General features: G+C 47.6%; 1 protein-coding gene across 16 annotated transcripts in view; it reads left to right on the forward strand.

Moving 5' to 3' along the window:
- LOC105490635 (FERM domain containing 4A) overlaps window positions 1-13,460 on the forward strand; it is a 699,298-nt gene that overhangs the window by 663,784 nt on the left and 22,054 nt on the right. For 15 of the 16 annotated variants that reach the window (XM_011756455.3, XM_011756462.3, XM_011756457.3 and 12 more), the window contains 4 exons: window positions 3,339-3,461; window positions 7,709-7,937; window positions 10,261-10,317; window positions 13,219-13,456. In XM_011756455.3, coding sequence (XP_011754757.1) covers window positions 3,339-3,461; window positions 7,709-7,937; window positions 10,261-10,317; window positions 13,219-13,456 — 647 coding nt within the window. The remainder of the gene's footprint in view (window positions 1-3,338; window positions 3,462-7,708; window positions 7,938-10,260; window positions 10,318-13,218; window positions 13,457-13,460) is intronic. The other variant, XM_011756456.3, reaches the window with a different exon arrangement.

A 13,460-nucleotide genomic window follows, 5' to 3' on the forward strand; every position in this document is an offset into this window, starting at 1 on the left:
GATTGGATGACAGAGCAAGACCTTGTCTCAAAAAAAAAAAAAAAAAAGCAAAGCAAAGCAATGCTTTCTCGACCCTATGTATGTGCTAGTCTCACAGAAGTTGCTGCAAGCTGCTGTCTATATTTATTTAAATATCCATATCCACCTTCTTCTGTTTATTTCATGACTGTTAGAAGTGTTTGAAGGCTTCATGTTTTAATGCAACACACTTGACTGTGTGTGTGTGTGCGCGCGCGTGTGTGTGTGCGCATGCACGCGTGTGTGTGTGCATTGTGCACATGGGCACAATGGGGTGGGAGCTCTCCAAGGCGGGAGTGACTATGCACCACCTAACCTTACAAAGAGCTTTGCTGGTAAACAGTTGAGAATGGGAAGTCAAAAGAGGTTCCCAAAGTAAGTCAAAGAGACGTATACCCCTCCCCCAAACACTAAGGCCTTGCAGCAGGAAGAATGAAACAAGGGGCTGTAGAGTGAGATCACATTACATTTCAACTTGGCCTAATTATGGTCTGGATTGATTTAGACTGGAGCCTGCTCAAAGCAGAACCACATTAGTCCAAATCCATTGCAAATCTTAGGAAAGCAGTGGGCCTGGCTGGAGAATGCGCTATGTGATACTGTTAATATTAGCAACGTTTTTAGAAAGAAGATGCTTGAAGGATTGGGAAAAAAAAATAGGAGTTTTGATGTCTGCCTTTAATAATTTGGAAAGCCTTGTTTTGTTTCTAATAAAAAGTCCCTAAACCCGGCAGGGAATGCATGTTTGGAAAATGTAAGGAACGTGTCAGGGCAAGATGAGCATGCGTTATAAAAAAATCTCACCATCGCTCTTAAAAACAAAAGCAAAAGAAGGAAAACAAAGCTGCCACTTCTTATAATGTTAACACCAGAAAATGTAATTGAGTGGAATAAATAACCCAACAAGAAGTCAGTTGCAGGTAGATTTCTCCTGTGATCATTCCCTATAGTTAGTCCCACCATAGCCTCTTGATGCATGTGTAGTCAAGGGCTGGGGGGAAGTCTTGGTAAATCTGTGCTGTTCCTGTATCTCTCCCCTCAGCTCAGAGTATCAAGAAGCGCTGTTTGACCCCTGGGGAGGGGGGCAGCTAAAATGAGGGAGGGGGAGAGCATTTGGCAGGATATAGGGAGGCACTAAGCTGAGGCCCCACTGCAGAGTGTTAAATTACTTCTTCGCTATGCAGCTCTGGTTACACACGAAATCAGATTAAATATCTGGAGAATCAAGACTTTGACTCAAATACCTTCAAGTGGATGGTGGAAAAAAATCAGTAGCCTCATTTTTTAAACTACATTTTAAAACCACAAACAGTTTAGAGTTATAAATCCATGGCAATTTTAACAACTTTTCCCTCCTTTTTGGAAGTTTCTAGGCTTAAAAAAAAAAAAAAAAAAATCAAGTCCTGACAATATAAAACCCCCAATAGTTGTGTTATTTATAGATAGACTTTTAGGGAAGCAGATTAAAAAAAAGTTGCAGGATAAACACTTACCTACTTTGGAGACATTTGAACCACATTTTTTTTTTTAAAGAAAAAAAGCAGGGAAGAAAATTGCAGAGAGTTTGATACTCAAATAGTTGGCCATTGTGCTCTGAAATGCTTACAATGAGGAATATATAGTCCACGGGGTCATTTCCCGGTGATCTGAACACAGCGAGGGAGAAGCAGGCGAGTGAGGGAGTATGCGTGCTTATGCTCATGTCACATGCACACACACACGGACGCACACACGTACACACGCGTGCACACATGCACACATGCACACTCAGCACACAGCAGTTGGGGAAGAGAGGCCAGAATCACTCTCATGATTTGGATTTTCCCGCCTGCTGGGCACTCAGCCCTGGACTGCCGTGCGCAAAAGCTTTCTGTGTGGATGATGGATATTCCTGAGAAGAGCCTTCTGAACTTCCTTGTCAGAGCAGCGCCTCGAGTCTTTGTGCAGGTTCTGCGTTAATTTGGGATAGAAAGCCAGAGCTGGGCTTGGCCTGGAAGTGCCCACTGTGCCACTGGCGACAGATGCACAGTTGGTCCCACAGCTTTTTCTGGTCTCTGGAAGTGACTTCTTGCATTTGATGCCTGGCCTCTGCAGCGCGGGGCAGCCGCTGACTCTGATTTGATCATTGTTCAGCCCTGATACAACTCACGCACAGAGAGCCTGATTCTAATCTTGAAATCACCCCCAGATCCTTAGCCTTTCACCAGGATCACTGTCACCATGAAAGTCTGTCAACTAAATTCACCGTCCTTTTACCCACAACAATTAGATTTCCAGGGCCCAAAATATACAAAACAGGTGGTTTTTTTAGTAGCCTTGTCAATGACTTGGATTATATGTTCAATTTCTACTATACTTTTTTTTTTTTTTTTTTTTTTGTAATAAACAGTCTCTATCTGTCGCCCAGGCTGGAGTGCAGTGGCATGATCTCAGTTCACTGCAACCTCCGCCTCCAGGGTTCAAGCGATTCTTCTGCCTCAGCCTCCCATAGCTGGGATTACAGGTGCTCACCACCACGCCCAGCTAATTTTTCTACTTTTAGTAGAGACAGGGTTTCACCACGTTGGCCAGGCTGATCTCAAACTCCTGATCTCAAAAGATCTGCCCACCTCGGCCTCCCAAAGTGCTAGGATTACAGACATGAGCCACCATGCCCGGCCATTCTACTAAAACTTTTAAACCAAACAATTGAATGTCTTTTACACACAGCCTATTCCTGTAGCATCTGGCCAGAGTAGATTACTACCCTTACTTGGTTTCTCAATCATTTATATATGCACTTTTCTGAGATTTGCCGTGTAGATACCACTCCTCTTGTGAAAATTCATTTGAAGGAAACTTTAAACTTAGGTATTTGAGCGGGAGTATTTGACGCAGTGTCAAGAGCACGGGATTTGCAGTTAGAGAGACCCAAGAACTCACGTTGACGCTGCTCCTCACTGGCTGGGTGACCTTGCCTGGTGCAGAGGAGCAGGCAGGAAATATTTGTTCAATTAACGAATGAATGCAATTCAAGTTTTATCATGAAAGCCAAAATGGCAATTATGTTTACTTCACAGAAACTTACTTTGGAAAAAACTTTGGAAGTGCAACTATTCTACATAAGAGACATTGTTAGAGAAATGAAATTTCATTTCTGGAAATCTTATTTAGGCAAAGTGCTTAATGTGAATATTTCTAGCATAGGCGTTGACCTGTACCAAAGTGCATGCATGCATTGGTATGTGCGTATGAGCGCGCGCGTGTGTGTGTGTGTTCTAGAAAACAGACCCGCCCCACTCTGATTTATGCTCACTCCAAATGCCATGTCACATATGCAGGAGCTCACGGGCAAGCTGCCAGTTGAATATCCCCTGGATCCAGGGGAGGAACCACCCATTGTTCGGAGAAGAATAGGAACAGCTTTCAAGCTGGATGAACAGAAAATCCTGCCCAAAGGAGAGGTGCGTCCGTCCTTTCTGTTGTTGGATTCTCTCACGTTATCCTTCCTTTTCCCCTTGGTGAGGCCTCCCAGGTTTTCCCTAACAATTTCTTCATTTCCGCCCAATGCCAGTATTTTCGCTCATATGTTTTCTTGAGTGAGCTGGCTGGTCGGTATGTGCTTCCCCTTGCTAGGAGTAGTTTGCTTGCATTCGCAGGCATCTGGGTGTCTGTCGAAGTTGCTTGTCTGACCTTGTGGGCCTAGTGCAAGCAGGCACGTTGAGCTTGGGGAGAACATTCCAGTAGCATTCACGTGTATTTGGCTTTGTAATGGCCTCTCAGCCCTCAGTGACTCAGAGCCAAGCTTGATGCCTGATCTGTGGAAGAAAAGCTGCCAAGAGAAGGAAAACTTAGGCCATGGCATCAGGTGCAAGGGTAGGTTGACTGGGGAGAGATCAGTAGGGTCCACCGCCCCGTGGTCGTAGCCTCCCCTGGCTACTCACGTCCCTCCAAGAATGTGTGCAGGATGCTTGGGCGGCCCTGGCCTTGTTTGTCTGTGTTTGGAGAAGCTACGTCCATCCTTTGGACTGAACACGGGCGAAGTTGGGGCTGGAGACTTCAGATTTGGGGAGAAAACAAACAAACAAAAAAACAGTAAATGACGAGTTGATGGGTGCTGACGAGTTGATGGGTGCTGACAAGTTGATGGGTGCAGCACAGCAACATGGCACAAGTATACATATGTAACAAACGTGCACGTTATGCACATGTACCCTAGAACTTAAAGTATAATAATAATAAAAATATATATATATATAGTATTTTAAGAGAAAATAAAACATGTCACAGAAAAAAAAAAAAAAAAGACTTGAATCTCCGGCTGGTTAATGAGAATCCAGCCTCAGGCCAAGAGAAAGTAAAGGCCAGGTATACCCTCAGGCCCTGGGCCCCTGCCCAGGAAATGCTTTCCCAGATTTCTTCTGAACGAAGTTACTAATTAACATGCTCTTGAACAGGGGCCTTAAAAGGTCAGGACTTAAAGCCAGGGGAAAGAGGAATGCTGTATATTTTTAGTCTTTTGAGAAAGTGATTGGGAGAAACGGACACCTGGGGTAGGTAGGATTAGGGTGAGGGTGAAATCAGAGAGGGACCCAAGTGCTTGTGGCCCCATCTAAGTGTTAGAGGAATCTCCTGAGATCTGCAGTGGCAGGTCCCTGGGACACTGGTAGACACACCAGTCTGCTTCAATGAAAACTAAAGGTCTTGTAGCCGGGCATGGTGGCTCACGCCTTTTGCTGCAAAATTCCAGCACTTTGGGAGGCCAGGGTGGGCAGATCACTTGAGGTCAGGAGTTCGAGACCAACCTGGCCAACATGGTGCAAACCCCATCTCTACCAAAAAAAAAATACAAACATTAGCCAGGCTTGGTGGTGTGTGCCTGTAGTCCCAGCTACTCAGAGGCTTAGGCAAGAATCGCTTGAACCCAGGAGATGGAGGTCGCAGTGAGCCAAGGTTGCACCACTGTACTCCAGCCTGGGTGACAGACTGAGACCCTGTCTCAAAAACAAACAAAAACAACAAAAAATTAAAGCTCAGCTAGGCAGTTCCTGGTCTGTAAAATGGAGCTTGTAGCCCTTACTTCTTTGGGTGTCCCTAGGATTGAATGAGCCAGTGTATGTAAAACACGCCGCTCAGGATTTGTCACTTGTGATGCTCAGCAGTTGCTTGTAGGGGAGATGAAATCTCAAAGGAGGGGTGCTGCGGGAACTGCGGGGGACGGAGGATGGGATTGAGGTCAGGCATTTCCAAATCCTGCTGGTCATCAGAGCCGCCCTAGGGAGGAACTTCAGCTCCCCCTGTTGCTGGGCAGATACTTGGCCCTTAAGCTTTAAAAAGGGACCCCGCTTTTAGGTAGTTCCCCCAACACCCTCCTTGGTCTTCCCAGAGTCCCACCACACCTTCCACGCTTCTCAGTACCGCGTGACTTTAGCTCCCTGAGAATGCCCTAGCCATGTGCTTCCTTGCCTGTCCCCACACATGATCTTTCCTAAGTTCGTAAAAGGAACCAGCACAGGAGCAGCTGGCGTTCTGCAAGGTTCCTCTGAGAAGCATGAGACAGTCACCTGGTCTCTGCTGCGGCTCCTGGAAATGCACTTTGCTTCCCTCTTCATGTAACAGGCAGACATTTGCATGGACAGGGCATTCAGCCTTGGACTTGTCTTAGTTTAAATAGTGAGAATTTGTCCTGGGCTCCCCCACAAAACTCTGAATCAGTGTCTGGCGCCAGGGCCATTGTAACAGCTCAGGAACAGCTGCCCCGGGGAGCCCAAACTCACAGAACAATCTTTGTCCCTTGGTGACTTGCTTATTTCAAGACCCCAGGCAGGAGTCCATGTCGATATTCTTCTCCCTCTGAGAGAACAGTGCAGCCAGCCTTGGCAGGATTCAGGAGTTTATTAACTCCAAAATAGTTCCCTTTAACCTTCACCTTTTCCTCTCGCTGCTTGTTCCCACTCCCTTTAGGCTTAAAGTGCTCAAAAGTCAATGAGATCAGGCAAAGAACTTCTCCTTGATGGCAGTCTCCAGCATGGTGCATTGTGCCAGGAGGCAAGGATATTTTACTGAGCCACCAAACAGGAAGATCTGTTGATTCTAGCCAACAGTTGATCTCCTCCTATTTGGCTAGATCAGTTCCCATCAAATGTCAGCGTGTCCGTGAATTTCCTAGGGCAAGATGTGTGCTCTCTCCCTGGCCTTGAGAAGCTGCCGATGCATTTGTCCTGGGTTTACTAGCTGTGGGGTTAGGCAAACATTCTACCTCTCCTGCAGGCTCCCAAGTATGCCCACCTTGCAGGACCCTGTCAGTGAGACAGCTCACTGCTCAAAATCTCAACCAACAAGGTGCTGTGTAGAGCTAGCTGTCATCCAGAGGGGTTTTACTAGGGAAGAGAGGAAATAGAAAAATGAACAATCTGACACTTTGCAGGGGATTCTACATTCACCCCCCAAATCCTCACACGCACGTGCACGAGCTGCCTCGCCCCATCCCTCAGCAGCTGGTGTACATGCATCTGCAGAGGAGAGGCTTGGTCAGCACAGAGGACAACAGCAAACATGCTGTCTAGGTGTCATCCGCTAGGTCCACCAGGCATTTTTGACAGCCACAGCTTCATTCTTCCCAGTCCCCAAACTCTGAGGAGAATCTCATCCATCTGTACTTCTTGGCAAAAGGAAGGATGGAGGTGGGAGGGAGCTACAATAAAAAGAAGGGAAGGACATTAATGAGCTGGGCGGGGGTGGAGGTGGGTGGGAGGGGGACTGCCACCACCACCACCCACTGTCCATCCATGCCCCTTGAAGGGCCCAGGTGTAGCCCAGCAGAGTATCCATGAATAGGCAGATGGGGAAGGGACAGTCAGAGCTTGCAAAATGAGCTCCCAAGGCCGGGCGTGGTGGCTCACACCTGTAATCCCAGCACTTTGGGAGGCCAAGGCGGAAGGATAGCCTGAGGTCAGGAGTTTGAGACCAGCCTGGCCAACATGGTGAAACCCCATCTCTACTAAAAATACAAAAATTAGCTGGGTATGGTGGCAGGTGCCTGTAATCTCATCCGCTTGGGAGGCTGAGGCAGGAGAATCGTTTGAACCTGGGAGGTGGAGGTTACAATGAGCAGAGATTGCACCACTGCACTCCAGCCTGGGTGACAGAGCAGGATCCATCTAAAAAAAAAAGAGCTCCCGAAAGACACGCGGGTGAGTGGGGATACAGGGAAAGACAAGATGTGTGAGTCAGAGGCCCGTGCATTAGCTTCATGTGTGTGAGTTCCTTGGTAGCAAGTCCACAGAGAAGAATGGCATAAAGAAACTAAAAATCATGCTGCATCCTACATCCAAAATGGAAAGGAAGTGGCAACCACATGGGCTGTGACTCTCCACAAAGGCTTTGGTTTGTCTTAATGAACCTTGCTGGAGACAGTCAAACACAGCCAAGCGATCCCTAGACCTGCCGTGTGGGAACTCTGTTCTCAGTGATGGTGACAGTGTTCAGACCAACACTTATCTCCGGAAAGTAACAGAAGCAAGGGTTATAACAGTGGGTGTGTCTGGGGACTTCAGTGGATGAAGATTTTAGGAGTGGAGCTACTTTTAAGAGTGTCTCCCAAGGAACTGAGCTTGCCTTGGGGAGAGGACAGGGACCTTGGGGAGGGAAGGATGAGTGTCTCCCTGCTCAGCATCCCCAGTAACACAAACCGGTGCTTTCCCTCCCACAGGAAGCTGAGCTGGAACGCCTGGAACGAGAGTTTGCCATTCAGTCCCAGATTACAGAGGCTGCCCGCCGCCTAGCCAGTGATCCCAACGTCAGCAAAAAACTGAAGAAACAAAGGAAAACCTCATATCTGAATGCACTGAAGAAACTGCAAGAGATTGAAAATGCGATCAATGAGAACCGCATCAAGTCTGGAAAGAAACCCACCCAGAGGGCTTCGCTGATCATAGACGGTCAGTGCCAACTGGGCTGTCCCCACCCCACTCCCACGCCCGGGCCCCGGGAACCAGACGCCAGGTCCCACGAGTGGCCCCTGCATGACCTGAGCAGCCACCTAACTGCCCACTGCCTTCATTTGTCCATCCATAAAATGAAGCGAGTAAGGCCTGATCCCACGTGAGAGAAACCAAGTGGATGCAGACACAGATGAAGGGATTGTATGAATCAAACTGTTGGTATCACTGTTGGCCTCCTCCCTGGGAGAACCTGCAGCCAGGAGCTAGCATTCTTCTCAGCCCTCACTGTGAACTGAGCTGAGTTGACTAGGCTAGCCCAGGCTCTGACACTCAGGGACCTGAGCGCCCCTACTCAATCAGGAAGGACAGGTGGGGCTGGGGCGCACAGCAGCAGTGATGCCTCTCTTCGAGCAGCCTCTGCCAACCCGCTGGCCCCTGTACTTCCAGGGGCCTCCTATCCCAAGAGCTGAGGCTTGGGGAGACTGGACCATCTGATTGTCTGGAACCCTGAGCTCCAGTCAGGGGCAGGGAATTTGGGTGATGACCTTTGGTAAACTGTAGAAGGAAATCCCCCAATATCCACCCACAAAGCATCAAATCCCCTAAACTGTTAGAATCCTTCTTGTCTAAGTCAGTGAATTATTGAAAATATAAATCAAGCTTTCCTCCAAGTGTATGCATATTTAAACTACCTTTGCTCTAGAAAGACAGAAAGTTGAATAGTGGTTACTATGGGGATGAGGGCACAGGCGAATGAGGAGTTAATGCTTAATGGATACAGAGTTTCAGTCTGGAAAAATGAAAATATTATTCAAACAGAAGATGGATGGTGGTGATGGTTGCACAACAGTGTGAATGTAGTTAATGTCAATGAACTGTACACTTAAAAATAGTTGGCCGGGCGCAGTGGCTGAAGCCTGTAATCCCAGCCCTTTGGGAGGCCGAGACGGGCGGATCACAAGGTCATGAGATCGAGACCATCCTGGCTAACATGGTGAAACCCCATCTCTACTAAAAAATACAAAAAAACTAACCGGGCAAGGTGGCGGGCGCCTGTAGTCCCAGCTACTCGGGAGGCTGAGGCAGGAGAACGGCGTAAACCCGGGAGGCGGAGCTTGCAGTGAGCTGAGATCCGGCCACTGCACTCCAGCCTGGGCGACAGAGCAAGCCTCCGTCTCAAAAAAAAAAAAAAAAAAAAAAAATAGTTAAGCTGGGGCTGGGCGCAGTGGCTCACACCTGTAATCCCAACACTTCAGGAGGTCAAGGCGGGTGGATCACCTGAGGTCGGGTGTTCAAGACCAGCCTGAGAAACATGGAGAAACCCTGTCTCTACTAAAAATACAAAAATTAGCCAGGTGTGGTGGTGCATACCTGTAATCCCAGCTACTCAGGAGGCCGAGGCAGGAAAATCACGTGAACACGGGGGGCGGAGGTTGCAGTGAGCTGAGATGGTGCTCATGCCATTGCACTCCAGCCTTGGCAGCAAGAGCAATACTCTGTCTCAAAAAAAAAAAAAGAAAGAAAAACAGTTAATCTGGGCATGTTGGCATGCACCTGTAGTCCCAGCTACTCAGGAGCCTGAGGCAGAAGGATCGCTTGAGCCGGAAGTTTGAGACTGTAGTCTGCTATGATTATGCCTATGAGTAACCATGCATTCCAGCCTGGGCAATATAGTAAGACTCCATCTCTGAAAAAAAAAAAAAATGTTAACATGGTAAATGTGATGTTATATATATTTCACTACAATTACATAGATGGATATCTATGTAATCTCCCTTTTGGGCGTGTTCTCCTGGTTAATTGAATGGCATCTATAAAAATAAGCTTTGGAGAGATGGAGCCTGTATTTAGCACGCTTGTTTTCTCTACTAATGACTTACAAAGTTTATTGAGAAGCCGTTTATTGCCACAGAAGCAAAGCAAAGTGCCTACCCTAGTTTCACATTTGTAGAATAAAAAGCAGTTTGCGTCCTTTGGTTTCGCTGGTACATGCCCTGGGTTTGTGCAGGGACAATGATGTGGTTTAATCGGGCTGGGGCAGCCTTTATATTCGATATGAAGCCACTCTGCATTGCAGTATTCTATGAAACCAGGGCACAAACAAAGGCTAGGGCACATGGCAGTGTCGGGGTGGGGAGCTGAGCCAATGACCCGCCACAGGGACTGTCAAACACCCAGCAGCATTTGTATTGTATCTGGTGGGTTCTTTCTGGTTAGGAAGAGAAAGGTATGAGGTGGCGGTAGACACACTGTTTTTACAGATAGGGCTTTGTTGAAGGAATGTGCTGAACTCATAGGCTATTGCTTTTTGTCTTCTCAGATGGAAACATTGCCAGTGAAGACAGCTCCCTCTCAGATGCCCTTGTTCTTGAGGATGGTAGGTTTATGCATTTCCTGCTTACAAACCTGGAGCTCAGAGTAAACAGAGATGAATTTGTATGTAGTCTGGGGATTGCCTTGTGTAAAGGCAAGAGCCAGGCCAAAAGACAGCTGGGCTCCCTGCAAGCTCTCTCATTTCCCAGTATTCACCTATTTGGTTGGGAGTGGGTAGGTGCTGCATAAACCCATGTGTATTAGAGCTTTTCATCAGTGATGCTTTACTTTTTTAGAAACCAAAAACTTTTTTTTTTTTAAGGCAGGGTCTCACACTATTGCCCAGGCTGGAGTGCAATGGCATGATCTCGGCTCACTACAACCTCTGCCTCCTAGGCTCAAGTGACTCTTCTACCTCAGCCTCCCTAGGAGCTGGGACTACAGTGTGCCGCCACAGCTGGCTAATGTTTGTATTTTTTTCATAGAGACTGGGTTTGCCATGTTGCTCCTGGGTTCAAACGACCCACCCACCTCAGCCTCCCAAAGTGCTAGGAGGATTATAGGCAGGAGCTACCATACCCAGTCCAAAACTACATTGTTAACTAGACAGAGAATCTACACACTAGGTATAGCTTCCTTTTGAGTATTCATAGTATCTAGAGGAAAAGGTAGAAATTGATTTAGATCACAAGTCAAAGATTGAAACTCACTAGGAGAGTCTAAAGATCGTGAGAAGAAATGGAACAAACCTACTGTTGCTTCCCAAGGCAGTAGTGAAAGCAAGAGGGGAGGTATCCTGGTAGACACACGCTCAGGCTGGAAAACTGTCTTATTATTTCCCATTGAACTGTTAAAACCTGGTAGTTAGCAGGATATTTTCTTGGGAAATTCTTAAAAAAACAGAACTCGTCCCTCCCCCAACCCCCACCACCATCATACGTAGGGGAAGTAAGAATACCAAACCCAGAACCATGTGAGAATACTCCAGTGGATGTTTAACCATCACACTGGGAGGCGGGTGCATTAATTATATGGAAATATATTAAGTGGCAGTTAATTTTTTTGTCCTGTAGGGAAACCTCAGGCAGGCAGTGATAAGTGGCTGTTCAGATGGGAAACATAAAAGGTCCACACTAGTCATAGTAATAATGATAATTGCAATAATAATAATGATTGCTCTTGATGTGGGGAAAGTCTGGCGGGTTATTTACCCAGTCACCTTGGCTGTGCTATTAGAAATCAGACTGGAATATATTTGTCTGCTTCATTACACACGGGGGAGGCCATTGGGCTACAAGGAAACGGGGGGCTTGAGCATCAGAGATCCCAGCCCTGTGGTTGGCCTCTGAGTACCCCAGTCTCTCCTGGAAACGGAACAAGAAAAATTGAGAGAGATTCCTTGGTAATAGAGGGGTGCCTGGAGCAATAGGTAATGTCAGTGGGTAATTTTGAGTGGGTAATGTCAGTGGGTAATTTTTGTGATTCCGGCTGCTTCCCCGTGTTCCAGATGCAGACCCTGGACTTCCTCACAGGTGTCAGCACATCGTTTTGCATGCCACGGTCCCACTGCAGGCTGTCTTTCTAGGGACTCTTCCTTCACTGATTTGAGGGCAAAGGAGGAGTGGGTACATACTGGGTGTCCATGGCTGGGGGACTGAGAATTAGGCTGTGAAACGAGTGGCTGGAAATGGATTTAGGGGCAAGTGAATGGTAGTTGGTTGTTTGTAAGGTTTGCTTCTGTGCTTTTTTCCCCCTCCACCTCCCGTCTCTGCCTTCCCCGTGAAGCCTGAATCGTTCCCTCCTCTCTCTTCTCAATGCTGACCTGCCCCAGCCTGAAGTCTTCATTCATCCCCCTCTTCGGTCTCTAGTTTTAGAACGCTGCCAGGTGAATAGTTCTAAAACAGGATTTTTCACCTTGATGCATCCGTGCTTAAGATGTTGCAAAGTTTTCCTGTGACTTTTCAAAATCTCAGCTCCTTAGCTCAGAATTCCAGGCTCCCATCAGTCAGGCTCTTGGCTCACATGTGCACACAGAAGGTGGCTGTGCTGACCAGAGCTCCTCCCTCACTCCGCCTGCCCCACCTCACCAGCCCCTGCCCGGCCAGATGTGCCTGCAGCTGGTACCCTGCCCTCAGGGCCTCCACACTTTGGTTCAAGCCCTTCCTTCCTTCTCCTCTTTGCCTGCCCAAGTCCCTTCAAGACCAGCCTCTCCCACAGCACCTCCTAGACTCACTGAATTTGCTTTTTCTGAAAGTTCCCTAGCACACTGACGTGTTAGATCATTCCTATCCTGGAGGCAGGGAATCATTTATTAATACATAATCTTTGTAGCTCATCTCCTTAAAGAAGTTAAGGCAGTTTCAAACTTAAAATATACAGAATGAAAAGAGAATAAACACAGCTCTGGGGAAAAAAAAGCAAAGAGTAGACACCCGATCCACCCAGCAGGTATTTACAATGGACATATAGACCCTCATTCATTTTTTTTTTCTCCAACCAATGTTTATCAAGCAGCTACTATGTGTTAGCTGAGGATCTAGCAGCAAATGAAACAGACAAAACTCTCCAGGAACTCAGACCCTCCCAAAGTGAATTAGATGCTTAGCGTCTGTTGAAAGACAACACTAGAGCAGTAACTACATTTTGCTGTTTGGCGTGAAGCAGTCATTTGTTGGTGGTATTTAATGACGGTCAGACTCCACTCCATTCGTGTCTCATCCAAAGCGACGCGTCTCTTCCCATGCAGTCCCGCCTGCAGTGGAGGTTTGGCTTGCCCTGGTTTGGTTTGACTCGTCTTGACTTGTCTTGGCAACCAGGGAAGAGTCTCAGGGTTTCTCATTACAGGGGTGAAGGTGTGGGTTTGGCTGTATGGCTCCAAGGTGCGGGTGGATGGGGGTGGGGGCTCTGGCTCAGCCTGTGGGAAGGATGGCCGGGGCTCAGTTCCTCTCTTCCTGTCTTTGTGCAGAAGACTGTCAGGTTACCAGCACAATATCCCCCCTACATTCTCCTCACAAGGGACTCCCTCCTCGGCCACCGTCGCACAACAGGCCTCCTCCTCCCCAGTCCCTGGAGGGACTCCGACAGACGCACTGTCACCGCAGCGACTATGACAGGTCTCCCATCAAGCCCAAAATGTGGAGTGAGTCCTCTTTAGATGAACCCTATGAGAAGGTCAAGAAGCGCTCCTCTCACAGCCATTCCAGGTGA

This window comes from Macaca nemestrina, chromosome 9 (genome assembly GCF_043159975.1).
Source record: "Macaca nemestrina isolate mMacNem1 chromosome 9, mMacNem.hap1, whole genome shotgun sequence".
Lineage (NCBI taxonomy): Eukaryota > Metazoa > Chordata > Mammalia > Primates > Cercopithecidae > Macaca > Macaca nemestrina.